This window comes from Oncorhynchus nerka, linkage group LG26, assembly GCF_034236695.1.
Source record: "Oncorhynchus nerka isolate Pitt River linkage group LG26, Oner_Uvic_2.0, whole genome shotgun sequence".
NCBI classification, from domain to species: Eukaryota; Metazoa; Chordata; class Actinopteri; order Salmoniformes; family Salmonidae; genus Oncorhynchus; species Oncorhynchus nerka.
In genome coordinates this window covers 2,308,839-2,336,416 of record NC_088421.1, presented here as the reverse complement: position 1 = coordinate 2,336,416, position 27,578 = coordinate 2,308,839, and the positions used below count along the sequence as shown (strand labels likewise).

General features: G+C 43.5%; 2 protein-coding genes and 1 long non-coding RNA gene across 6 annotated transcripts; 1 reads left to right on the top strand and 2 right to left on the bottom strand.

Annotated features, from left to right (window-relative positions):
* Positions 1-2,611: 2,611 nt before the first annotated feature.
* Positions 2,612-7,760, bottom strand: LOC135564989 (uncharacterized). The gene is made up of 2 exons (XR_010461314.1): positions 5,904-7,760; positions 2,612-3,231 (listed from the first exon to the last, which is right to left on the bottom strand). It is a non-coding gene; the product is annotated as an uncharacterized LOC135564989 (long non-coding RNA).
* Positions 5,639-27,578, top strand: rcn3 (reticulocalbin 3, EF-hand calcium binding domain). 4 transcript variants are annotated; one of them, XM_029635323.2, is made up of 8 exons: positions 5,639-5,980; positions 22,739-22,961; positions 24,286-24,479; positions 25,034-25,206; positions 25,330-25,390; positions 25,760-25,851; positions 26,080-26,187; positions 27,103-27,578. In XM_029635323.2, exons 2-8 carry the CDS (start codon positions 22,747-22,749, stop codon positions 27,208-27,210), a joined length of 951 nt encoding a protein of 316 aa, XP_029491183.2. In that variant the 5' UTR covers positions 5,639-5,980; positions 22,739-22,746; the 3' UTR covers positions 27,211-27,578. The 4 variants fall into 4 exon arrangements, with proteins under 4 accessions (XP_029491183.2, XP_064867170.1, XP_029491185.2 ...); XM_065011098.1 differs by lacking the exon at positions 5,639-5,980 and adding an exon at positions 15,733-15,755; XM_029635325.2 differs by lacking the exon at positions 5,639-5,980 and adding an exon at positions 20,479-20,568.
* On the bottom strand, positions 9,194-13,964 carry pax10 (paired box 10). Its single transcript, XM_065011104.1, is given in 9 exon segments — positions 9,194-10,077; positions 10,217-10,298; positions 10,300-10,356; positions 10,576-10,646; positions 10,756-10,912; positions 11,128-11,210; positions 11,371-11,538; positions 11,879-12,030; positions 13,454-13,964. Coding segments are annotated over 8 exon segments (774 nt in total). The 5' UTR covers positions 11,967-12,030; positions 13,454-13,964; the 3' UTR covers positions 9,194-10,009.

Below are 27,578 nucleotides of genomic sequence, written 5' to 3'. Positions count from 1 at the left end.
AGCTTCTGGAGGTTCTTGAATGTGTTCTAAAAATACAAAATAATAGCGATTCCGTATCACATTGGGTGAGGCAGGTTACCGGAAGGTATAATCAAATAAAAAATCAAAAAGAGATTGAAAGTAAATATGGGTCCGGTGAGTGGTTGGGACGCGGCGATTCAGACGGTTAGCAGGCCTGTGCTAGCAAGCTAACAGTTAGTAGGCCGGGGCTAAACAAGCTAGCAGTTAGCAGGCCGAATTAGCAAGCAATGCAATGTTGCATTCCTTAACTGGCAGGGTGTTCGTGTCTACGGTCTGAAAGGCACTTGAAGCACGTAGCTAACATGAGGTTAATCGAGTCAATTGCACCATAGCGATTACGTTTTAGGTTGGCAGGGTTCACACACACAATAGCTGAATTTGCAGAGCTAGCGAGCAAACATTAGTTAGCAAGCTAGCTAGTACCTATTTAATTTATGTGACGTCGTCAAAGATGGAATCTTTGCTATCGTCAGTTTATTCCAAGATCAGCATGCAGCTGTATTGATTTAAGTCCCTATGATAAACTGAATTCCAAACTGAACAGAACTACACTCTCTTCTACCATTGTCTTAAATATCTTTAATGATCACGTTGCAAAAGCTAAATTGTCTCTAGGGGACTTTGAAGCACCTGTGCGCCGATCTTGGAGGAAACTGACGATAGCAATGATTATAACAAACACCTCAGAAACGGAATTGGTGCTCGCTAGCTCTACAAATTAAGCTATTGTGGGAAGCCAGACAATATAAATTGAAAACATAAACTTGATTAAAATTAAAAGGTTGCAGCTTACGTTGTGTAAATGGTGAACTCATACAGTTGTCACTGCAATCCGTTTCACATTTGCTAGCTGACTAGCTTGCAGATCGATGCCCATTATGGAATGATACTAGATGATAGAAACCCATATTCTACTGTAAATAACCTGGTAGAAAAATGGAAGAAGAAGACGGTCATCAGAGCATTTTTCAGTACACCAAAACGCAAAGTAAGAACCATAGTAGTAGCCTAATATCGCAAAGACTAGCTGATAAAATGTTAATAAGAAGAAGTGAAATGCTAATGGAAATGTTGCATAATGATGTCAATTGGCAGATTAGACAACAGATGGCACACAGACAGCAGAGATGGGGACAGGGAGTCTCAGGTAAGTTTGTTGAGTCTTTGTTTGGCAACATTATGTAAGGTTCTCTTTTTTTAGACTTGTAAAATAGGGACATAATTGGAAAATACCATGGATACCCCTACTCTCAACTTAAACTGGTGACTGAACCAAGATTTGTTTCGGGTAATGGTATTGCTGTTGTGATTACCCTTGTAATCACAATACCCTTGTGATAGTTTTGGGTACCGGTAGTTAGGTGTATGGCAAACACCTTGTTTATTTTCTAGGACACCTGGTGTTGTAGGTGTCCAGGAGGACAGGCAGTGTGCACCTAATGATGCATTTGGTTGAGCATACTGCCCTCTGTAAAACCTTGCGGTCAGTGGTGGTGGAGTTGCCATACCAGGCTGTGATGCAGCCCAACAGTATGCTTTCGATTGTGCTCCTGTAGAATACCGAGGGCCCTCGGGGACAGACCAAATTTCTTCAGCCTCCTGAGGTTGTTTCACTGTCATGCCGTTTACCTGGCACCACGCCATCAGAGTGCATTCCTCCTCTCTGTAGGCCATCTCATTGTTGTTGGTAATTAGGCCTACTGCTGTCATGTCTATAGCGAACTTGGCCACGTAGTTGTGGGTATACGGTAATTCCAGGAGGGGACTGAGGATGCACCCTTGTGAGGCCTACCTTCACCTACCTTTAATATTGCCTACCTTCACCAACTGGGGACAACACGCCAGGAAGTCCAGGACCCAGTTGCATAGGGAGCTGGTGATACTCAGGCTGCAGTGTAGGCCTACAGGTTTTCACTACCACCGGACCTTCAGACACTCAATCTTTCTACCCTTTTGACAGCCTCCACATAGGAGAGACTCTCCTGCCTTGATTTTGGCAACCTCTCACCCTTATAGGGCTCTCCAAGGATTGCACTTTGTGCTCTCCAACACAGTTACAATATTTTGCTCCATGGCTATTCTCTTCTACTAAAAATGTGAAATCTCCTTCATAGTGATCTTTTCCACATTTCAGCTTCTCTCGTCTGCAGACACTTCTTACATGTCCAAATATTTTACAGCAAGAACATTGTAAAGTTGGTTTACAAAAGCTCTGACAGAATAGTACACATATCACAGCTGCACTAGAGTAGTGCAAGACTCCACATAACAAAAAAACACTAGAACAGACGACACTTCTCCTTCCTGCTATTAACCTTACGATTCATCCTACGCGTATCAACCACTCCTGGAATGTTCATTAATAGAGTAATGTCGATATCCAACATACATTTTTTCTGATCCGCAGAAACCAGAACAAGCCTACTTCTCGTGATCTTCACTGATTCTACTTTACCCAATGCTTTCTCCATCATTTTGGATGTTTTGAACGGGTTCCACAAGTCGGCATATCCCAGTTTAGTGTGAACCCCTTATAACTCCATCCAACACAGGATATAATGTTCTCAGGCACACAACCCCAAAAACAGAAGACCAGGACAGGTAAGTTTTATTTTCAATTCATAGGTTAATATGGATTGTACCCCACCTCCCACAGCAGACTGTACGATTTCCAGGACTGTGTCGACACAATAGACCCTCCCCCTTACTCCCTCAGGTAAATATCGGGCATGTAAAAGTGATACACTGCATTATTCTGATATGGCACTGCAACAATATGGTGAAAGGCACTACAAATCTTACTCCACTGCACACGGAATTATTCTGATGTGGCACTGCAACAAGATAGTTATTCTAAGGGAAGGCACTGAAAACAATATGGTGAAAGGCACTACAATCTCACACTGGTGCTGCACACAATATGGAACCCTCCCCTGGCCCTGCTCTACTCTGCCAACCTCTCTAATAAGTGGATGTAGAGGGTGCAACAGGTCAGCACCTCAGGAGTAAATGTCAGTTGGCTTTTCATAGCCGATCAATCAGAGTTAGAGACAGCAGGTGCGGGACATGGCAGCACGTCCGGTGAACAGGTCAGGGTTCCATAGACGCAGGCAGAACAGTTGAAACTGGAGCAGCAGCATGACCAAGTGGACTGGGGACAGCAAGTCATCAGGCCAGGTAGTCCTGAGGCATGGTCCCAGGGCTCAGGTCCTCCGGGAGGGGAGGGAGAGAGACAGAATTAGATGGAGCATACTTAAATTCACACAGGACACCGGATAAGACAGGAGAAATACTCCAGACATAAGACTGACCCTAGCGCCCCGACACAAACTATTGCAGCATAAATACTGGAGGCTGAGACAGGAAGGGTCAGGAGACACTGTGGCCCCGTCGTCTGACGACAGGGCCAACCAAGCAGGATATAGCCCCACCCACTTTGCCAAAGCACAGCCCCCACACCACTAGAGACATATCTACAAATCACCAACTTACTACCCTGAGACAAGGCTGAGTATAACCCACAAAGATCCCCCCCCCCACGGCACGAACCTGGACAGGAAGATCACGTCAGTGACTCAACCCACTCAAGTGACGCACCCCTCCTAGGGGCGGGGTGGAAGAGCACCAGTAAGCCAGTGACTCAGACCCCGTAATAGGGTTAGAGGCAGAGAATCCCGGTGGAGAGTGGGGAACCGGCCAGGCAGAGACAGCAAGGGTGGTTCGTTGCTCCAGTGCCTTTCCGTTCACCTTCACACCCCTGGGCCAGACTACACTCAGTCATAGGACCAACTGAAGAGATGACTCTTCAATAAAGACTTAAAGGTCGAGACAGAGTCTGTGTCTCTCACATAGATGGGCAGACCATTCCATACAAATGTAGCTGTATATGATGATGATAACACCAGCCCCACCACCCACTTATATCTACCAATCCATCTCGTGACGGGTATATCATTTTTTTTTCACAAAAAAATTACTCCTACAAGATACAGTGGTGTACTATCAGAACTACACATTATTTCCCAATTTTTTTTCCCAACAATTTTGCTACTTTTCCATTCTTCTGGACCAACGTCCATTCATTCTTATTTTCACCGCCGTGAGGTTCAAGCATCATTACCGCTTCTACCAAACGTAACATCTGCGCATGTCCGCTCTCTTCTTTTTCTTTAAAGTTTTATGGCAGACTACACCTATTGGTGGATTGCCGCCACCTATTGTACAGGGTCTTCTTTGACATTATTGCGGTTCGCAAACAAAAGATATAAGTGCATTCTGCCACCTGCTGTTTTGGCTGTATATCAGCCCAAATCATGAACAAAATAAAACTAAACTAAATTAACTAAACAAAACTAAATGTACTCCTTTATTCAGATTCAACTGCCAACACCAATCACTACCGGCTCTGGGGCCTGAGAAGGAAGAGCAACTTCGGACAGTATTTTTTGCAATGTTTCGGCAGATGCTATTATGTCCAGTTTCTTTGACTTTTTGTTAGTTTGTGCAGTACAATTAACCACATGTGCAATAAACACCATAAAATCCACCTTCTTCACAATCAGCATATCAGCTGTTGAACAACATTCTGAATCTCCACAGTCTGCGGAGCATCCATCACCATTTCTTCAGCTCCCTTTGCTCAACAACGGCTTGGACATAAAACAACGGCTTGGACATAAAAGATGTCTGCTCTCAGAAAAAAAAAAAAAAAAAAGAGTGGAAGCTCTTTTCATGTCACTTCGATACAGCTACACCAGCGGTTCCCAAACAAGGGGTCACGACACTGCGTGGGGTCGCCTGATATAAAAATGGAGTTGCAGGAGAATTTCCAAAATCCTTGTGATGTGTTTAAGCTTAAAAATCTAAATGATAATTATTCAAATCTAAAAGATACAATTCAACCAGAGAGAGCCCTTAGATCGTGGGAGAAGGCCGCACTTACCGTTGCACTTCAGTCATTCCCACGGTGAATGACTAGGCCCGCTACGCTATGAAACCACACACTATTGCAGAGACTCTAATATTACCGGCTGCAATTGATGTGGTGAAAACAATGTGTGGGGAGGCAGAGGCACAGAAACTCACATCAATACCTTTGTCAGAGAACACTGTTAAACAAATCATTTATGCTATTACTAGCAATCAAGAGGAAACTCTGATTGAATGACTCAAACTCCCCAGTTTATGCCCACGCATTGACTTTTGTTTACTGTACATGTCGGGGGGTGTTATTCATGAGGACATATTGTTCTGTCTCACGATTCCCGAGTACGAAACGGCACAGTTGATGTGTGCTGCGTGCTATATTGACGAAAACCATATTCCACGGGATGGAAATGTGGGCTTTGGCATAGATGGGGTTTCATCTATCAGGAAACAGGGGCAGGCCTCTCTGCACTCTACTTATGAATGTGTCTCCTTCTGCCATATGGAGGCATTGTATAATACACAGCTGGTGGCAAAAGAGCTGCGCACAGAACTTCGGGGAGATATACTGCAGCAGGCAACTTCGATTGTTAGCTACATCAAACCACATCAACTGCACGCACGCCTGTTTGAAAAACTATTTCACAATGAGGCTTGGAGGTTATCGAGGGTGAGTGTTGGAAGGATTTTTCGCATTGAGAGAGGAACTGTTGCCTTTCACAATGGATGCAAAAAAAACTGGTTGACTTTCTGGGTAATGAAAAGAAAATCTTTCCTATGTAAACGACATACGGTACTTGCAAGCATGCAGCGGATATACAAAAACCAAGCGACCGATTCAGAGGAAATAATTCTTATTGGAGTCTTTCAAAAGCTAACCATGCCCCTTTCCCTCGGCTGTGCATGTTTCAAACAGAAAACAGCATTATAAGTGTCCCACACGAGTGATCGCTCACCTCTAATGCTTGGAAGAGCACTTTGGGACCTACGTCCCAATCCATTTGACTGTGATTCTGGCTCAGTTGACATGCGGGTAAGTGAAGTCATTCAACTGATTGAGCTGTCATGTGACCGAATACATTCACGGGTCACTGTGGAGGAGTTTGTGTTCCTATCTCATAGGGAATACCCTGCCGTCTCCCTCTGAGCAATAATGCTGCATACAAAAGAACTGGGAACTCGGAAATATCCGACTTCAGTGTGTTCAAGACAACTGGGATCTCGGGGGGAAAAACTATCTCCGACTGGGAAAAATCATTTTGAACGGTCATTCCAACTCAGGAACTCTGGCCTCTTTCTTAGAGCTCCGACTTTCTGACCTGAGGTTCACTGGCGTCATGATTTGACCTCAAATTTTTCAGAGTTCCCAGTTGTCTTGATATCACCATCAGTGCTCTGGGGCCCTGAGAATTTTCATATATCAAAATGGGATCATGGCACAAAAGAGTTTGGGAACCCCTAAAGCTACATACTTTTTTCACAGCACTTCAATAGAGCTAAGGCCAAAAGTGATTTTCGTAGCAGGTTAGGAGAACATTTCCGCTAACCCTAACCCTACTCCTTTTCCTAACCTTAATCTAATTCTCCAAACCTGCTATGTTAATTATCCTAATCTGATGCATAAATTCTCCTAATCTGCTAGGAAAAGGTCACTTCTGGTCATAGCTGTATCTAAGTGGCGTGAAAAGAGTGTTTCTCTGCTCTTCACATTGCATTCAAAGATCAATCAACATTTTAAAACTATTTATTGGATTTAGTTCAATCTTAGGTTATAAAGTATGAAAAAGTAATTTAAAAAACATCTACAAACCACAGATTTTCATTATGTATCATACTATTTATTAGTAACCTGTACAGGCTGTGTACTGCATCAATAAATACATGACTTGTATCTAACAACAATGGCATGGAATCATTGTGAGGTCAGATGAATATTTAACCAATTCGAAAGGTTACCACAAAAAGCAATTTATTGCGTCTCCCGAGTGGCACAGCGGTCTAATGCACAAAAAGACCCCTCAACACCCAAACACACACGCACAACTTGTTGCAGAATCCTCAGCACGGCCCCCCCCAAACCATGCCCAGCGTCAGCTTAAAATCAGACACTGGTACAAGGATTGGGAGAGACTGTACTGAGAGAGTGAGAGGGAGAGAGAAAGAAAGAAAAGCGCGAAAAAGAGAGGAAAGGCGAGAGAATGGTTGAACACAGACAATGTACAGAGAGAGAGGAGGAAATGAGAGAGTGAAGGAGAGAGGATAGTTGGAGGGACGAGAGAGAGAGAGAGAGAAAAAAGTGTACTGCATGACAGACACGTTTGAAGGAAGAGTGAAAACACTGCTGATAAGACCATGCTCCATCTGAAATTATAGAAACACATCTGACCACCTGCGGGTTATATGAGTTACAAACAAAAGTACATAAACAAGGTACATTCAAAAGAATACTGAGCAGAACATAAAAATAAATGCCACTGCATTGATACGGTAATACATTATAATTAACAAAAACAGTATGGAGCTCTCTCTCCTGCCATCTCTTTTTCACTAACTCTCTCTCTCCCTCTTTCTGTTTTCTAAAGTCTCTGCATGGACAGTTTCCTGACTTGCTTCTTGTAGCGTTCTTCTTACCGCCTACGCCTTCAAAGCCATTTCCTTGCCGTCATGTTGAACACATTAAGTAGTCCTCTCTCTCTTTCGCTCCTTTAATTTATTCTGGTGCTCATCTTCCTGCCTGCCCAATGCCCTGTCTCGTACCCTTCTCCCTCTCTACGTCTCCCGCTCCCTCTATCTATCCCCCTGTCCTTCCCTCCCTATCTCCCCCCAAATCATTGTTAATCTGAGAACCAATGGGGAGCCAGCCAGCAGGGTGAGGCACTTCCTCTGTGACAGGAAGCTGGGGGGGATAATGAGAGAGTGAGAGCGAGAGAGATAATGAGTGAGAGGAGGAAGGAGGGGGTGAAAAGAGAGATAGATGTCAATGTTGAAAATTCACCCTAGAAATACAACTCTTGGTGGATTGTGTTTGTTACCATCATACAGTATCAGGGTAGAGGATGTATGCTTCTTTGATTACTTTGACTGAACTCGCTCTAAAACCTGGTAAGCAGCAGTGCTCCTTTACACCAAGGAAACTCTTCCTGTCCACTGGAAATGTCACAAGAGAGTGAATACGAACACATACTGTGACCCTTGTGAAGTCCAAGTGTGTATGTTCAAAGTTGAAAGTGGTTTGAAGTGAGGTCAAGTTTAGCTGGAGAGAGAGAGAGAGGTGTTGAGTGGGCAAGACCAAGAAGAAGGCAGTAGAAAGCGGGATGGGAAAGATGAAGTGATAGAGGGAGGGGGCAAGAGAGTGATAGACGCAGGGCCATGTTCAAAGACAGACAGTAGATAAGTGCTCTCTTATAGAAGTTGAGTTGATGGGTTGGGTGGGTTAAGGAGGTAGAGACAGTCCATAGGGGATAGTGGGGATAGTGGTGATGTGATTGTTTGAGCAGGGGTTTAAGAGTGTCTTGCGTGCAACATCCTCTCGGAATCTCCACACCTCGTTAACTCTGCTCCTAATTACACTCATTTAAACATTGCCACGGAAACACACAAATAATTGTGTTAGCATATAGGACCTTATATGGGCAGGCTGCAACTGAGTGTTTGTGTTGATTGTGATTATCAAGATTATAAGAACTGTATACGGCATTTGCAAGTTTGTGTGTGTGTGTGTGTGTGTGTGTGTGTGTGTGTGTGTGTGTGTGTGTGCGTGCGTGCGTGCGTGCGTGCGCATTTGCAAGTTTGTACAAGTGCGTTTCATGTCCCCGTGAGAATTGGTTTGTCAGTCAGGGCATTATTTACAGTGGGTGTGGTGATGTGAGTAACAAAAACAGGAAATCCACAGTCACATAGGCAGGAAATGCTCCTGCTCAGTGACAGAGTGAGAAATAAACAAAAGCTCTAAAGGCCATATAATAGACAAGCGCCACCAGACGATTCTGAGGGGTGGTTCACTTCCATAGATCAATATGTTGCTGACGATTTGGTAAACATTCTCACATTTAAATTAGCCGAAGTCTTTTTGTGTTCAGAAAGAAAGCCACCTCAGGATTCCCCCTTTCCAGCCATTATTTCCCTGTTTGTACAGTATATGTGGTGTAAATTCACTTATTTCCAAATATAAGCAATGCACATTCCAACTCTTACATGAATCAAGCCCTCTTATTAATGATAAATGACAGTTAAATAACAGGCATGGTTTAGTTCCACATTTAGAATTTTATTCTTGGTTCAAACAGTTTCACAAAAAGGGAGTACACTTAAATGATTAGCAGTTTAAAGACACACACACATACACAAAATGCAGCTACACACATAAACACTCACTCATGTCTGCACGTACATACACACACGCACGCACGCACACACACAGTGCTAAATGTACAGATGAGGGAAGGGATTTTAAAAGGGGCAAGATTGCAAAAGTCAGATTGAAAGAAAGGAATGGAGAGAGGACAAAAATATGGCATCACAGTAACGTCCTTATTCACTAGTATTGGTTTTCGATTGTCTTATACTCTCCTAGGGCATTGGTTGCATTAATCCCTGCTCGACTGTCATTGGTTAAAGGAAACCCATGCTTGACTATGATTGGTGATTTCATTTCAATGCTTGATTGTCTTGTTTGATCTGAAAGGAATGAGTGAGTGAGTGAAGGAGTGAGTGAATCTGCTGGGATCCAGTTTCAGTTCATCATTTGATTGCCTGGTGCGCTGAGATCAAGCTTAATTGTAATTAATAGTCCAGTAGCAATACTTGATTGTCAGTGGCTGCTTCAGGCCCATACTAGATTGTCATTGGTGGTTCCAAGGCCATCCATGATTGTTATTGGCTGTGGTAGGTCATTGATACTTTTTTTGGTCGTTTTGTCATTATTAGAACGACTGATTGTAATCGCTTTGGATTGTAACGGATTGGGTGTTTGGGTATCTTAGTCTGTCACAGAGAATAGGTGGATCTTCAGATACTGGCAGGTCTGGTGGTGGTCTAGTGTCATGCCGTAACTGTGTTATTCTCACTGGAGTCTGGTCCAGTACTGACCTAAGTCCTGCTCACTACCCGACACACCAGGAGAGAGATATCCTGGGAGAGAGACAAAGAAAGACAGAGAGAGAGACAAAGAGAGAAAGACAAAGCGAAGAAGGATGAGTTAGCAAAGTGGTACCTAAACTAAATACTAGATCTTCACAGACACACATGCACACATGCTGCAGAGACTCACCTGTGTTGGAGCTGGCAGAGTGAGGGGGAGGTAAGTGAGGAGAGGGGTAAGAGAGGGAGTCAAACTTCCGGGGCAGGGGGAGGAGAGGGGGAGGGAGGGAGCATGCAGGGGTAAGAGGGAGTGGACTGGGGGGGCAACGACTGGAGAGAGAGAGAGAGAGAGAGAGCAAAGAGAAGAGGAGAGAGGGACAGTAACAGGACAGGCAGGAAGAGAAAAGAGAGAAGATTGTTAACCAGTGATAAGATTGATGAGACAGAACAAAGATTCAGTGAAAGTTTTGGTTCAAAATGAAGGACTAATAGTCAATGGACGCCACGGGGTTCATAGCACAATAAAAAATAAACATTTGATGAATTTACCTGCATATTGGAGAAGACTGAGAGAGAGCCGTAGCTTGAGAGAGAGTTGTCACTGCGACTGTGCATCGAGGCTTCATCAAGAAACACAGAAATATGTTTTAAAATAATATTGTATACAATAATACACACACACACACTTGTACACTTACAAACATATTGAAAGAAAATATGGTTTCTTACCTGAGCTGTTACCATGGTGAGAGTGATAGACACCTGTGTTGAAGGAGGTGCTGAGGGGGGCATGTGCCTGAGAACAGGAAGTCCCGCCCCCTGACCTCTTCTGATTGCGCAACTTCTCCTCCCTCCTCCATTTAGCTCGCCGATTGGAAAACCACACCTGTCAATCAATCAACCCAACCTGTAACCATTCAGGTGTGTTTGTGTGGGAATATAACAAATATGTGAAAACTGGTGGTCCCAGAGGACTGGTTTGAGAACAGCTCAGGTACTACTTTGGTAGCTGCCATACTCTAATGTGACCACTAAGGGGAGTAAAGGATAAGAATAAAGAGAAGAGGTTTAAACAGACAGACAGAGTGAACGGTTGGTTACCTGAATGCGAGCCTCTGGAAGGTCGATTTTAGCTGCCAATCTCTCTCTGGCAAAGACATCTGGGTAATGTGTCCGTTCAAACTCTGTGAGGTGGAGAAAAATTTGTCAAGAAGCCCACAATGGTTCACATTAACACACACACACATGCCCATGGCATTAAACTAAGCTTTTCCTTCATGTTTATTACTGTAATTTAATTTAATCTCCACAGGCCTCAACTGAAGCCTGGGGCTGGGATTAGACCTTTCTCCAGCGCATCAATTTGCTCCTGGGTGAAACTGGTGCGATTCCTCTGGAGCTTTCTCTTCAGCTGGAGGTGATGCTGGGCGTCCTCTACCTCATCCCTCTCTCTTTGCACTCCTTCTCCTCCTCCCACCATCCGCACGCTCACATCATCCACCACACAGCCATCTAATGGAAAGAGGGAGAGAGATTGTTCTAGAACAGAAGGATAATTGAAGCTCTTTTCTTGGTGAAATGTTTGTGTGTCCACCAGTTACTGTCTGCCTGAGTGTAACAAGCGTTTATGCATCCTCCATATCTCCACATGTACGTATGCATTTCACTGTTTTGTGTTTGTGCACTCTGTCACTGAGTGTGTGTGTGTGTGTGTGTGTGTGTGTTTTGTAGCTGTTGGCACACTGTTTCTGCTCAGTCATGTGGAAGATTCTCCAGCTCACCCTAAGCTGACTCCACGAGTCACACACACACAAACACACACACACACACCACCTCTGTTTCCTATCTGTACCGTGCTGTGTTGGTTGATGGTACCAGTTGTTTGGCCCAGTCCAGCTGGAGGTGTTCTGTAGATTCAGCATGCTGAGTTTCTCACACATAACACTTCCCCTTCACCTCTGACCTCTTACTTCTCTCCTCCAATAAGAACACAGATCAGAACTACTGGAAGACAGAGGGGGGAGGAAGAGGAGAGAAAGGTAAAGGAAATAAGTGATCGGGTTTGGAGAGACAGACAGACAGACAGACAGACAGACAGACACACGCTTGTGCATTAGCCTGCCACGGCGACCCACGGGGAGTTCATTACAAACACACTCAGTAATTAGGAGCTACATCCCCTCCACTCTGACACTGACTATACACACACGCATGAGAGGAGAGAGTAACACTGTCAGCTACCATTAACCACACAGGCAGAACACAACCCCAGATACAAACTACACGAATGATACACAGTCACAATGTAGAAGTAACATTGCACACATGATTATACACACACAGACAGAAGGGGGAGCGGAAATACGTAGTCACAACACTAAAGCTGTACTAGTGATACAGGGGAGCAGAATTACACACAACACTGGCTACACCTGTAATACACAGAGAAGGGGGGAGCACACTCACAACACCACATTACTCTAACCTTAAAGCTAACTTCACATTAATGTGGTGCACTGAAAGGGGGGACAAAAGTACGTACAAAAATACACTGACTACGTATGACAGTGATTACCTGCATACAGAGAATTGGGGCAGAAATACTCTCGTTAACACTGTAACTACACTCGAATGACACATGATGGTAATGAAATAGAGCAACTAAACAGTCAATGGACTTCGGGAAAAACACGCAACAATAGGCCCTAATACAGTAATGATGGAAGAGACTAACAACTCACAACACTGGACACACATTATCTTGTTTGTGGGGCAAGTTATATGCTCTAACACTATACACTTCACTCCACCAGCTGATTCGTGGATCCGTTAATCAGTGATCATGATTGAGACTGGAATAGCATAAATAAATCCTGCCGTGTCCTTTTATTCAAAAGCTGTGAGTGTGCTGCGCATTGACGGACTCCCAACTATGACTACAACCAGGTATCATAACCAGCATAGAGTCATACCGGTTATGAGCGTAAGACAACGGACAGGCAGATTTCATAAATTGTTATTAGCAGACCTTGAGCTTGAAAACATACCAAGTAAAGTGGGGGAAAGGTTATACATTACAGAAGAAGTGGAGAAACCCTGAGGCATCAGTGAGTGAGAGCTCGTTCTCTGACCATATATTCATGGACCTTGCTAGCGGGGTGTATCTCTACCTGTTTGCCTCACAGTGCCTTTCTGTATCTCTACCTCGAGTCAAAGGTCAAGTTGTCTTGGTTCTGTGCGGTTCCGTGTGGATCCACCCTCTTTGGTCCAGTTGGTACTTTTGCTATACCTCTCACTGTCTGCCATAAGTAGTTCCTATTTGTTTCGTTCAAATTTGCCTTGTTCTCTTATTTGCTCTCTGTCTGTGTCTGTCTCTCTTTCCCCCAAAATTGATGTTGGTTGACGAGTTTAGTGAAAGGACACTCACCTCCTCAAGAGAGAGGATGCCAATGGTTTTCCAAACCTGATGTTTCTCTAGTCTTTCCACTGCTTCCAAGGTTTCGCTCTTCCTCCTCTTCCTCTCTTTCGTTATACCCTCATCCCTCTCCTCTGACCTCGCTTTTGTTGACTGTGTGTGCAAAGAGAAAGAGCGAGCAGGGAGGCGAGCCAGAGTCGAGATGGAGAGAGTTAGACAGAGCGAAAGAGAGGAGGCGAGGGAGGGGGGGAGTGGGCCAGGGAGAGAGAAACAAGTCTGCAGGCACTCTGGTCCTCGGAGCGATGGATAGAGAGGGAGAGAGAAGGAGAGAGAAGGAGGAGGGAGGGAGGAAGAGAAGGATGACACACAGACTCAGTGTCAGTGTCAGGTCTGGACTTAATGCCAGGAAAAGGGGTGATGAGAGAGAGAGAGAGAGAGAGACGAGCAGAAGATGGAGGGAAGGCTGGTAAAGGTATGGAGAGAATGAAAGAAACGTGAAGGGAGGGTGAAGGATGAAGGGAGGATGACGATCACCTATATCAATTTCAAAACAAGGCCTATTAACACTTTATTTGAAGGGCGGCTTCCAAACATTAATCCACAGTGTACCCATTTTATGTAAAAGCCATATTATTCATGATCTATGAGGTTACATGTCCTTGCACTGAATGTTTTTAGACATGCACCGGTATGTACTTGTTAATAAATATATAACAAATGATATATAAACGGTCTATGAATAACAACCTATTTAATACAGGCGTATAAGGCATTCATAAGAACACCGTAGGTGAAGCTTTAAAACTGAAATGTGTTTGGCCTTATAGTGTTCCAAAGGGTTTGGACTGTAGAGAGAAACTCTGACCTTTCGGATACAGAGGACAGGGGGAGAGAGACCACTGGCCCAGTTCTGGCTGGAGAAACTGCATACATTTACATTTGCAAATATGAAACAAAGGGTTGCATTCTAGGAACACACAGTTATAGCCATAGTACAAACACTTTGAGGTATACACTTTCATACACAGTACTTGTTTTTCACACACACACACACACACACCAGTGACACCCTCACACACCAGTGACACCGTCACGCACCAACTTGGTCAGTCGCTATCCTTACAGACTACGACGTTAGGCCCCTCCCCACATACACACACTCTACACAGTACAAGCTGCCAAATACGCGTGCTACGGAATGTTTGGCTTGGTTTCTCTCTGACTGCACTTTGTCACTCGTGACACCACATTTGCATATTTCATTGGATTAGCCCAGAGAACTAGAGAGTCCTTGACACTACAAAAATGAGAAGAGAGAATGCATCTACAGTTTGAGCAAACTAATGTTGAGTCCTGTGGGGTAATATATCTGTAATACAATATAATATAGTGGCGATGTATTGAGGAGAACTCTATTACTCAAATCCCAGTTATCTATCTTTAGTCTTATTTGGTGTCTGATGATTTTTTGGGCTCCTGAGTGGCACAGCGGTCTAAGGCACTGCATCTCAGTGCTAGAGGCATCACTACAGACCCTGGTTCGATTCCAGGCTGTATCACAACCGTCCGTGATTGGGAGTCCCATAGGGCGGCATACAATTGGTCCAGCGTCGTCCGGGTTAGGGTTTGGCCGTCATTTGTAAATAAGAATTTGTTCTTAACTGACTTGCCTAGTTAAATAAAGGTTAATTGAATACAATTAGAGAGCTCACTATGTTTTACAGTCATAATACAACACCTTTTGCCTGATATTCTAAAAACTACACTACAAACAGATACTTCTTGGGAGGTAGACTGGATTGGATGATTTTCGTAACACATAAGGTTAATGTCAATTACATTTTAATTCAGGAAGTGCCTAAATTTACTTTCAATGAGGATGAGTTTTCACGTCTTGAATTAAAATGTTCTAATCACCCGAATTGATTGAATTGAAATACGACTGACTCAAACCTTAACAGAAGTGCACCACTACTTCAAGAACACAGAGAGAGAATGGAACGAGGAAGCTCATGTTATTATTATAAAGACTAGAGAATAAACAAGAAGACTAAAGTATGACTATAAGATCAGAAGAAGAAAAAGAAAGGGGGACAGGGGGGCATGAGGAAGAGAGAGCGAGAGACAGGGAGAGAGAGATGGGAGGAGGGGGGAGGTGGAGGAGAAGGAGGGTGCCAACATGTTTTATTTCCGGTTGACAAAACTCTGCGTTCTCTCTCTCGTTCCCTCCCTTCTTTCCTTCCCTCCCTCCCGTCTAAACTTCCTCTCTCTCTGTCATTCTCTCACTGTCGCTGGCTACAGAGAATCATCTGAGGTAAGAGATAGATGACATAAAAAAGAAGGGATTTTGTTTTCCAGAAACATTGAAGCAAGAATATAAGATATCTCTGTAAATGTGTTTTAGATGTTTCTATGCATCCTGTCTTTGTATGAGTGGGTTTATGGGCATGTACACTGTATCTTGTGTGTATGCCTGTATGCACAAGTGTGTGCAGGGCAGGCTCCAGGCATAAACTGCATAAGCGATCACTTAGGGCCCCAAGCCAATAGGGGGCCCCCAACTCCCCTAAATATATATATAAAAAAGTTTGGGGTCACTTAGAAATGTCCTTGTTTTTGAAAGACAGAGGACAGAGGCCCATTATCAGCAACCATCACTCCTGAGTTCCAATGGCACATTGTGTTAGCTAATCCAAGTTTGTTGTTTTAAAAGGCTAATTGATCATTAGAAAACCCTTTTGCAATTATGGTAGCACAACTGCAAACTGTTGTTCTGTTTAAAGAAGCAATAAAACTGGCCTTCTTTAGACGAGTTCGGTATCTGGAGAATCAGCATTTGTGGGTTCGATTACAGGCTCAAAATGGCAAGAAACAAATTACTTTCTTCTGAAACTCGTTAGTCTATTCTTGTTCTGAGAAATGAAGGCTATTCCATGCGAGAAATTGCCAAGAAACTGAAGATCTCATACAACGCTGTGTACTACTCCCTTCACAGAACAGCGCAAACTGGCTTTAACCAGAATAGAAAGAGGAGTGGGAGGCCCCGATGCACAACTGAGCAAGAGGACATTAGAGTGTCTACGTAGTTTGAGAAACAGACGCCTCACAAGTCCTCAACTGGCAGCTTCATTAAATAGCACCCGCAAAACACCAGTCTCAAAGTCAACAGTGAAGAGATGACTCTGGGATGCTGGCCGCCTCCAACATCGTTTTAGACAATTTGGCTGTACTCACAACCGGCCTCGCAACCGCAAACGACGTGTAGCCACGCCAGCCTAGGACCTCCACATCTGGCTTCTTCACCAGCGGGATCAATTGACTGATTTCCTTATATGAACTGTAACTCAGTCAAATCTTAGAAATTGTTCCATGTTATGTTTATATTTTTGTTCAGTATATACACTACATGACCCAAAGTATGTGGACACCTGCTCGTTGAACATCTCATTTCAAAATCATGGGCATTAATATGGAGTTGGTCCCTCCTTTGCTGCTATAACAGCCTCTGTTCATCTGGGAAGGCTTTCCACTAGATGTTGGAGCATTCCTCAAGGACTTGATTCCATTCAGCCACAAGAGCATTGGTGAGGTTGGGCACTGATATTGGGCGATTAGGCCTGCCTCACAGTCGTTCCAATTCTTCCAAAAGATGTTTGATGGGGTTGAGGTCAGGGCTCTGCAGGCCAGTCAAGTTCTTCCATATGGATCTCGACAAACCATTTCTGTATGGACCTTGCTTTGTGCACGGGGAATTGTCATGCTGAAACAGGAAAGGGCCTTCCTCAAACTATTGCAACAAAGCTGGAAGCACAATCTGTCTACCACTTCGCAGCTGAGTTTTTGTTGCGCCTAGACGTTTCCACAATAACAACACTTACAGTTAACTGGGGCAGCTCTAGTAGGGCAGAAATTTGACGAACTGACTTGTTGGTTAGGTGCCACCCTAAGAGGGTGTCATGTTGAAAGTCACTGAGCTCTTCAGTAAGGCCATTCTACTGCCAATGTTTGTCTATGGAGATTGCATGGCGGTGTGCTCAATTTTATACACCTGTCAGCAACAGGTGTGGCTGAAATAGCCAAATCCACTAATTTGAATGGGTGTCCACATACTTTTGTCTTGCCAGCTATCTAAACTTGTAGTAATCATGGCCAAATACCGACTATTCACACAGGGCACTTGCCCAGGGACCCTGACCTCCAGGGGGCCACCGTTGATTTTGTTAATCACTTTTGCCCGTGAGGTGGGGGGGGCCCAAAAGGCTAGAGCCGGCCCTGAGTGTGTGTACTGTATATGTGTATGCGTGTGTGTTTGTGTGTTACTTGAATATGCGTGCAGCTTTAGGGCACATTTTTTCAGTCTCTTGTTAGTTCATCCCTGTCACCCTCTCTCGTTCTCTCTCGATCTCTCTCTTTTTCACTGCTGGGGGGAGGGGGATGGAGGTCACCATAGCAACCATGCCGGGACAAATTAATATCAAGTGCTTAAAACAAAACACACGAGCTTACGTGTGCGTGCGGTTGTGTGTCTGTGTGTGTGTCCTTTTCCCTTTCGTGACTCTATTAACTCTGTGAATTTCCATAAAAGGGGAGGGGCTACATTGATTATGAAATATTCATTTCTATATCCATCTCTCTCACTTTATGTCAATTTCCCCCTCTCAATTCACTCTTCCCCTCCTCTTCCTTGCTTTTGTCTTTCCTTCTTTCCTCTCTCTCTCTTCCTCCTCTCTCCATCTCTTTGCTGTTGTGTGCCCCCAGGCACTGTGGCACGTCCTCCCTCCATCCCTCCCTCTCCCCTCCTCTCTCACTGCCCCTGTCACCTTCAATTGCTCCATGGAACTAGACACACTGCCTTAGGCGAGGGAAGAGAGGAGCGAGAGAGGAGACCAAAAGAGAAAGAGAGGGAGAGAGAGACGGAAAGGGAAAGACAGAAGAGAGAATGAAACCGAGCGGAGGGAAAAAGAGGCAGACAGGGTATGTGTGAGATAGGGAGATAGCAAGAGAAAGGAGAAAGAAAGAGAGAAACGAGAGAGCGAGAACGAGTTTGAATTAGAGGGAAAGAGAGAGAGAGAGGACATAATAAAAAGGTATGGTTAGAGGAGGGGATGAGAAAGTCTCAACTGTGTCATTCAGCAACATCCTGTGTAAAACTATCCAATAACAGCAACACCTGCTGTCAACCATTGTCCTGACTGAGGAGTCCAACACTGAGAACTATTGGATTCCTGTTAACTAAGATAGCAAATCGGTTCCATTCCCAGAATGTTGTGAGAAGGTCTTTCTATTTCTATGGGTTTATGAGAAAATCTCAAGAAAGGACAAATGAAGTAAATTACACAATTGCGTAAATAATAAAATGAAGTAGGCCTAAATAACACAATGAAGTAGGATCAATTCGGAATAAGTGCGACACTTTTTGCATTTCCGTCTGCTATAACCTCTTTTGATATCTATCCAAAATATTAGCCCAACACGATACATTTCTGAAATCCTCAAGAAGTTTCTAATCACAAAAAAAACTGTGTTGATATCATATTGACAGAAGGGATGACACACCCATTTGTGTACAGTGAGTCAAAAGCATATTTTCAGTTTGCATTTGGTAGACTGGGACAGCAGACTAAAATAACCGGGACACCATTATTATAGTCCCAATTGTACCCCAATGACAATTCAATTCAATTGTGTGTGATTGGGAAACATCTGAGGATTTCAGAAATGTATCATGTATTGGGCTAATATGTTAGATAGATCTCTGAAGAGGTTACAGGAGACGTACATGCAAAAAGAGTCCCACTTTTACAGAATTCACTCAAATAACAGTACTAATCAAATCAAAATCCAATTTTATTAGTCACATGAGCTGAATACAACAGGTGTAGACATTACAGTGAAATACTTACTTACAAGCCCCTAACCAACAATGCAGTTTTAAAAAAATGAATAAGAATGAGAAAGAAAAGTAACAAGTGATTAAAGAGCAGCCGTAAAATAACAATAGCGAGACTATACACGGCGGTACCGGTACAGAGTCAATGTACGGGGGCACCGGTTAGTTGATGTAATATGTACATGTAGGTAGAGTTATTAAAGTGACTATGCATAGACGAAAACAACAGAGAAGCAGAGGTGTAAAGGGGGGGGGCAATGCAAATAGTCTGGGTGGCTATTTATTAGATGTTCAGGAGTCTTATGGCTTGGGGGTAGAAGCTGTTAAGAAGCCTCTATGACCTAGACTTGGTGCTCCGGTATTGCTTGCTGTGCGGTAGCAGAGAGAACAGTCTATGACTAGGGTGGCTGGAGTCTTTGACAATTCTTAGGGCCTTCCTCTGACACCGCCTGGTATAGAGGTCCTGGCGGTGTCAGAGGAATAGTTTAATCTTCCGCATAGGTCGTTGATTTTATTTTCCAAAGATTGCATGTTTGCTAGCAGAATGAAAGGAAGTGGGGATTTATTCGATTGCCTACCAATTCTAAGGCCCCTTTTTCTGTGCCGTCTCTTCGTACAAATGACGGGATCTGGGCCTGTTCCCGGGAGAGAAGTATATCATTCATGTCGGGCTTTTCAGACTCATTAAAGGAAAAAAAGGATTCTGCCAGTCCGTGGTGAGTAAATCGCACTTCTGATGCCCAGAAGTTATTTTCGGTCATAAGAGACCGTATTAGCAACATTATGTACAAAATAAGTTACAAACAACGCAAAGAAACAAACTAAAAAACACGATTGGTTAGGAATAATTAAAACGTCAGCCTTGTTCTCCGGCGCCATCTTAACAGTACTAATAACAGTACTACAAGAAAACATTTACAGGGCATAGTACTACAAGTACCAAGAGCCCTGCTTAACCTACCCGGGGGTCCCAAATGTAAACTGGGCCTGCGGTCCAAAGACTTCAAAAACACACCCTCATCCACTTACCCTCGCCTTATGCCCTTGGGGGAATCCCCATCGCCATCTTGGAGGGCGGTCCAAATGATTAGCCAAGCAAGGGAGGTTTGCAACGTAAGCCCCTCAGCCCTAGTTTTTAGAAACTCCCCATAATTCAATTTGCGACGATTGCACATTCGCTAAGAAAAGTCAGCGAAAACTTAAAAAACAACATCAATGGAGAAGTCAAGATACAAGTGTAAGTAAAAAGGAATGCAAATAAGTGTGACATTTTGCTGCTACGTAAAGAAAAATATGTTTTTGTTTGGTTATCTTTGGAAAATTTTAGAAATAAAACATTTTCCTTCTTCAGAAGTTCCAGCTAGGCAGACTAATGTTAGTTAGCTAATTCATTTGCTAGCTATCATATAATTGGTATATATTATTTATTATATATTTAATATAGACATGCACTCATAATTGACTGTAGCCGTATAAAACACCCACAAACTACCAGTGGCTGAAAACACAATCATCTCGGGATGAACGAGGGACGAATTTCCGACCAAGGGGACTCCGTTTAAAAATCATTCCTTCCTTCCTCCCTTGCCCATTGCCCTGCAAGTGTATACTCGTCAGACGTGATGAAATGTCATCAGAAGTGTCCACTTAATTTGAGGGCTAGGGGGTTAGGTGTCGTTAAGTGTTTGGCCAGTAACCTGGATCTCTTTCATCCATTGGAAAATCCTATAAAAGTGTCCCACTGTATTTTGGTGCACCAGTAGATAGTACGCACATTTACATCACAATTTGGCACAGTGCATTATTTATGACTGTTTTATAGCCTTAACATCAAAATAGAAAAAAAGCTATTCACCTTTAATAACCAAATGAAGTAGGCCTGAATAATACAATTAAGTAAATGACAACAATTCCAATGACAATATGGAGAAATTGGCTACATAAAATGAACGAATCAATCAATGAATAATAGCCAATTCTAATCATATCAAACTCCGTTCATATGACCAAACACTGAAAATAAATGATGCTAAACCTAAACAAAATACTTCCTTCTCATATAATAAAGTAGGAATGGATTAATGATTTCATCGAGGCATTAAAAGTTAAACTGATGTAACTGCCCTGAAAATGATACTGAGTGGAAATAGGCTAAGGTGGCTCTGGCGGGAGGTATGTGGTAGGAAGGAAGTCGGGAAACGAAAAAGGGGGGGATTTTGAAGAAAAAAAGATCTGCTGTGGTTTCTAGATTGTTCGTTTCAAAAGGTATCCCACTCTGCCCCCAAGCGTTGGGTTTCCAGAACAACATAAGCATACGTTATTCATTTATGTGAAAATAATCCCCCCCCATGCTGAATAAATTCCTTTATAACAAATATCTCGTTTGTCTGTCGTTCCCGATTTTAGTATTGTATATCATTTTCGGACTTTACAGTGGTAAAGGCTACAGTGGTGTGGGTTTCCATCCTCCCTGGTTTCATATGAGTGGGCAAGATGCATGTCAATTACATTGGGTTTTACCAAACAATGCTGCCTGCCATTCCTTGCCGTATGTTTATACACCTCATGTGTCCCTTTACATTGCTGATGAAAACTTTCGTAAAAATCTCTTCATGCGCGCTCCAGTATGGAGGTTTGCGCGTTCGCATGTCAACGTGGCGCTTCAAAGCCAATCGAAATCAGTCTCGGGCTCCGTTAATCCCATTTCCTCGTTTCTATTGGTTTATTTTCTTGTCAGCGTGTCTGCGAATGGTCGACTGAGAAAGCGTGGCACCGCCTCCTTTATTGTAGAATTTAAAGAGGCAGGGAAAGTGCCAACGCGTATCTTTACAAGCCCAGAAAAAACCGTGATTGAGACGTGTTGCTAAAAATTGGTACGTGTTTTAATTGTATTATTATTAATAATGCATGAACGTATATGCTCCAGTAAAGAAATTGAGTGATTTCGGTTGTTTAAAATTAAAAAAACGTTGTGTACAGTTTATGCCAAGTAAAAATGTTCTTGAAGTAGCCTAAACTCATTGTCTTAAAATATGTCGGCTACCTAACTGCATCCCTTTTTGCTTTAAAACATCTTTTAAAATTCATTCACAGGCATTATTGATGTAATTTATTGTTGTATTCATAATTCAGAAGTGTTAAGACAACAGACATTGACTGATTTATCCTAATTCATGTCAGGACTCAAGACAGTAGCCTATAAATAGGGCACAAAAGTTGAACACACTTTTTTTATGACCATATGTATCACTGTTTGCATTAAATAAACAGTAATTGTCTAACCCAATAATGTATTATTTTGAGTGAGGCCCATGTGTCTGGCAAGTATCATCTCTGTCTATTTGCAGGATAAGTTCTGTTCAGTCTGCTGTAGTGTCTCTCTCTCTTTCTCCTTTTTTCTTTCTCAGGACAGAAGATGCTGCTGCAGTCACTACTTTCACTCATTCTCATCCTCGAGGTGGTGGTAGCTGTACCCGCTAAAGAGAAGCGTGTCCATCGCCATAGTGACCTGAGTGACCACGCCCATGACGACTCCACTGGTTTCCAATATGACCACGAAGCCTTCCTGGGCAAAGAGGAAGCCAAGACCTTCGACCAGCTGACCCCTGAGGAAAGCAAAGACAAACTTGGGTACATTATGTTACAGAACTCCCAGGCAGGCAGTGTCCCAAATGGCCAATATGCACTACTTTTGACCAGGGCCCATATTTCCTATGTTATGCATTACTATAGACCAGGGTCCATATTCCCTATGTACAGCAGTACCTTTGACCTGGGCCAATAGGGCTCTGGTCAAAAAGAGGGAACTATGTATGAAATAGGGTGCCATTTGGGATGTAGCCACACTCACTGCAAAGTTGGGCTCCCGAGTGGTGCAGCGGTCTAAAGCACTGCATTTCAGTGCAAAAGACGTCACTGCAGTCCCTGGTTCGAATCCAGGCTGCATCACATCCGGCCGTGATTGAGAGTCCCATAGGGCAGTGCACAATTGGCCCAGGCTGTCCGGGTTTGGCCGGGCTAGGCCGTCATTGTAAAAATAATTTGTTCTTAACTGGCTTGCCTAGTTAAAGTATAAATATGCAATATCCTTATTTGGGAATTCTTTTAATGAGCTCTGCCCCAAACAAGACCAAATTTGGTTGTAAAATGTTACGTTCCCCAGCAAGAATCAAACATTTTGACCAAACAAAAGGGGATCTAACAAAGACTCACTGACAACAACCAAAACTAAACAGTTGGGGTTTTAGGAGGGGGTTCTGTAAGACACTCATGGGGGTGTCCACTGAAAATTGCATAGCAATAAAAACTGGGACCTAAAAGACACCCACCATGAACACCCACTAAATTTGCCAAGTAAGAGGCAAACAAATGAAAAACCCACACCAAACTTAAAGACCGCAAAATTAAAACAGGGAAGATCAGACAAAGGAATGTTTTTCTAGAAATCAAATAGGGAGAGCCAACTAAAAGTGTTGACCCTACACATCTCTCAAGACAACTGGAGCACTGAGCCAGCTGCTCTTAAATATCACTTGGGCCAGTACAGGTGAAACACCTTCTGACTAACAAGGTGACACCAATCGGTGCACCTTACGTGCTAAAAGTCCAAACTCAAAACATAAATGGAAAAAAGAAAACCTGTAACAAATGTATATACAGTATGCCTTATCAGACATATACTCTTAGCATTCATTTGACAACCAATTTGATATGCTCCTATGAACTTCACGTTGGTGCTCATGGGTCCTTTTACATGGAAATTATCTTATACAGAAACCCAGCATAAAACCTCAAGGAGCAAGCAATGCAGATGTAGAAGCACAGTGGCTAGGAAAAACTCCCTGGAAAGACTGGAACCAAGAAAGACACCTAGAAAGGAACCAGGCTCTGAATGGTGGCCAAATTCGCTTCTGTAGGTAGTAGGCTTAGTTGGCTTGTTCTGTCCCTTTGGCAGGAAGATTGTAGATCGCATCGACACAGACAAGGATGGTTTCGTGAGCCATGGTGAACTGCACCAGTGGATCAAACACAGGCAGAGGAGGTACATCGAGGAGAATGTGCTGAAACACTGGAAGGAGTACGACCAGAACAAGGATGGGAAGATCGGCTGGGATGAATACAAGAACACCACCTACGGCTACTACCTGGGTACGACAAGGGAGGGGGTGTGTGTGGGAGCGTGGGTAGCGTAAATTTGAGGTGAATGACCGAGGGGGTGGGACTTCAAAAGGGCAGTCCAAATTTACCAGAGGTGTATAGTCCACATATAATTAGTAGGCTTTATGGGTGTTAAAGATTGTTGGAATGATGGGCAGGTTTTGGCACAACCAAGATACTATTTATGTAGGATCACATTTGATATAATTACTATGTAATATAAGGAGAGATTGATCATGAGCTACAAACACAATCCAAAAATGAGAAGGGAATGAGAGAGGAGAGCTGAACATGACAGTACAGTAGTGGCCATACAGCTATGCGATAGTGGTGTCATCTTAGGCTCGTATTGTTAATACAAAGGCAGGGGAAGGGGTTAGTGATCAGTTTAGCCTATTAGATCATAACAAGTAACATTACATGGACAGGGGAGACCTGATCCTAGATCAGCACTCCTACACTGAGACGCTTGATACATACGGCCCCTGATCTTTGCTTTACAAAGCCATGTCTTGACTCTGAGAATGTCCTCCGCTCCGTTGCAGATGAAGAGTTTGACGATGTGGATGACAAGGCTAGCTACAAGGCCATGCTGACTAGAGACGAGAGGCGCTTTAGGACAGCTGACCGCGATGGGGACGGCATCGCCACCAAGGACGAGTTCACTGCCTTCCTTCACCCCGAGGAGTACGACCACATGAAGGCCGTTGTTATACAGGTCAGTCAGAGGACTGGGATCAGTCACTAGAGTCACAAGATCAATCAAATTCTGAGGAACATCCAGGTGGTGTACTTTTTTCTCCAGCCCACTTCTAAACTATTTTATTCTGTTTCGCTTCAGGAAACCGTAGAAGACATTGACAAGAACGGTGATGGAAAGATCACCCTTGACGAATACATTGGTTAGTCTCTCCTTCAACTTACTACCCTTTCCAAACAGAGAACATACAATATGTCATCAACCAAATGTAATTGTTTTTTTATACATTTTAATATGAGAACAAAAAATGAAATATTTTATTACCATCTATGCGTGATATTCTTGGGTCCACAACCAACTATATGTTAAATGAAAAGTGCTCGTATGCGTACACAAACAGAAGATAACCCAGAGATGCACAGCGTATTGACCAGTGATTTTTAATCCGCTCCTCGGGTACCCCCAGACGTTTCACAATTTTGTTGTAGCCCTGAACTAGCTCATAACCCCTGGAATATACTTTAAAAATACAACACCTACTGTACAAGCTGTAACCTGTTCTCTATCACAGGGGACATGTTCACACCTGAGAATGGAGAGAGTGAACCAGACTGGGTGCTGACGGAGAAAAAGCACTTCACAGAGATCAGAGACACCAACAAGGTACACTAGTCTGCTGCTACTGGATCACCTTAACATTGACAACATCCTCTCCTTATACATTACTATCACATCACTATTTAAGTCAGTACACTTACAGTACCCTACCCCTCAGACCAGCCATGTCAATACTTACACACACACACGCACCCCTCTCTCTGTCAACATACTAAGTTAACAGGTTTGTGTTGTCAGGATGGTTTGTAAAAGCTCTATGCGTGTTGTTGTCAGGATGGTTTCCTGGATAACCATGAGGTAGCTCAGTGGATCCTGCCAGGAGAGATTGACCATACTGACAATGAGGCTAAGCACCTCATCCACGAGACAGACACAGACAAGGTACGCATCTCCCCAGTCCTACTGCCTGATCTCACCCTTACCACAAACTAAACTTACCATACCTGTACACCCATTACAACAAATGTTTCCTAATCCACTTCCACACACAATCTTATACCCTCTGCAGCACCCCTCCCCATCCCTGTACCCCTCTACAACTCACACCTCATGTGTTCCCCTTTCTACCCTCACCCCACATCTAACCACCGCCATAGCTATAACTATCGTGCAGTGCATACCCCCACCCGTTCACACCCCTTCCAACTCACCCCGTAGCATCTCCCCTTCCTCTCTGACCTCACACCTTCCCCCAACCTCACCGACTTCTCATATGAAAACCAAATAACATCGTGTTACAACTGACCACTGTATTTGGTGACATGTGCAACGCATAGGCCTATCCTATGTAAATATTAAATTTAATCTGTGGTAATAACACTAGAACAGTCTCCTAGCAGTTTAAATTAGGAACTTTGAAAAATAGTAGCTTTTATGCTAAAACAAAGACGTTTACATCCCAAATGGCAACCTATTCCCTGTAGTGCAGTACTTCAGCCCTATTGACCCTGGTCAACAGTAGTGCACTATAGGGAATAGGGTGCCATTTGCGACACTAGAGACATGAGCCTGGGAGCAGATTCAGGGCTCTCTCACATCACACACTGTCAGCCTGAACACCGCTAATAATCAACATAATGGAATTAATTGGGGGTAATGACCTGTTAATTATAATGAATCTTTCTCTCCATCTGTCCTTCATTCACACTTTTCTCCCTTTCTCACCGTTATCTATCCATTTCTCCCTCAATTTCATTCCACTCTCCCTCTTTTTCATCCTTCTCTCAATCATGACGCAATGAATGGTGGTGGGCGGGACCTGAAACTTGCCTCCTCCTCCGCGATTGGACGAAACAGGATGACAAAATAACCAAGAAGGAGATTCTGGCTAATTGGAACATGTTTGTGGGGAGCCAGGCAACCAATTACGGAGAGGATCTCACCAGGAGACATGACGAGCTTTGATGAAGTCATGCGAAGGCTTAAGGGCTCCATGCAAATGGAACTCCGTTTGCGCAGTTCTATGTACTTTTTGTGCAGCCACATTTTTGGAACAGACCGTATACGTACTCTGTTTGGAGAGAGATTTCCAAAATACATATTGGGGTTTTGTATTGTGAAAGGCCATACACTTATAATGGAGAATACTGTTACTATTATGGAGTTGGGTAGGGGGAAGTTCTGAGGGGAAAAGGTCACAGGTCATATTTATACTGTTAACGGTAATGGTAACTGGTAACATGGAGATGTTTACACACGCGGATACACAACTACAGCCTCACACACACAACACAATCATGCTCAAGTGTGAATAAAGACACTCCACAAGTCAA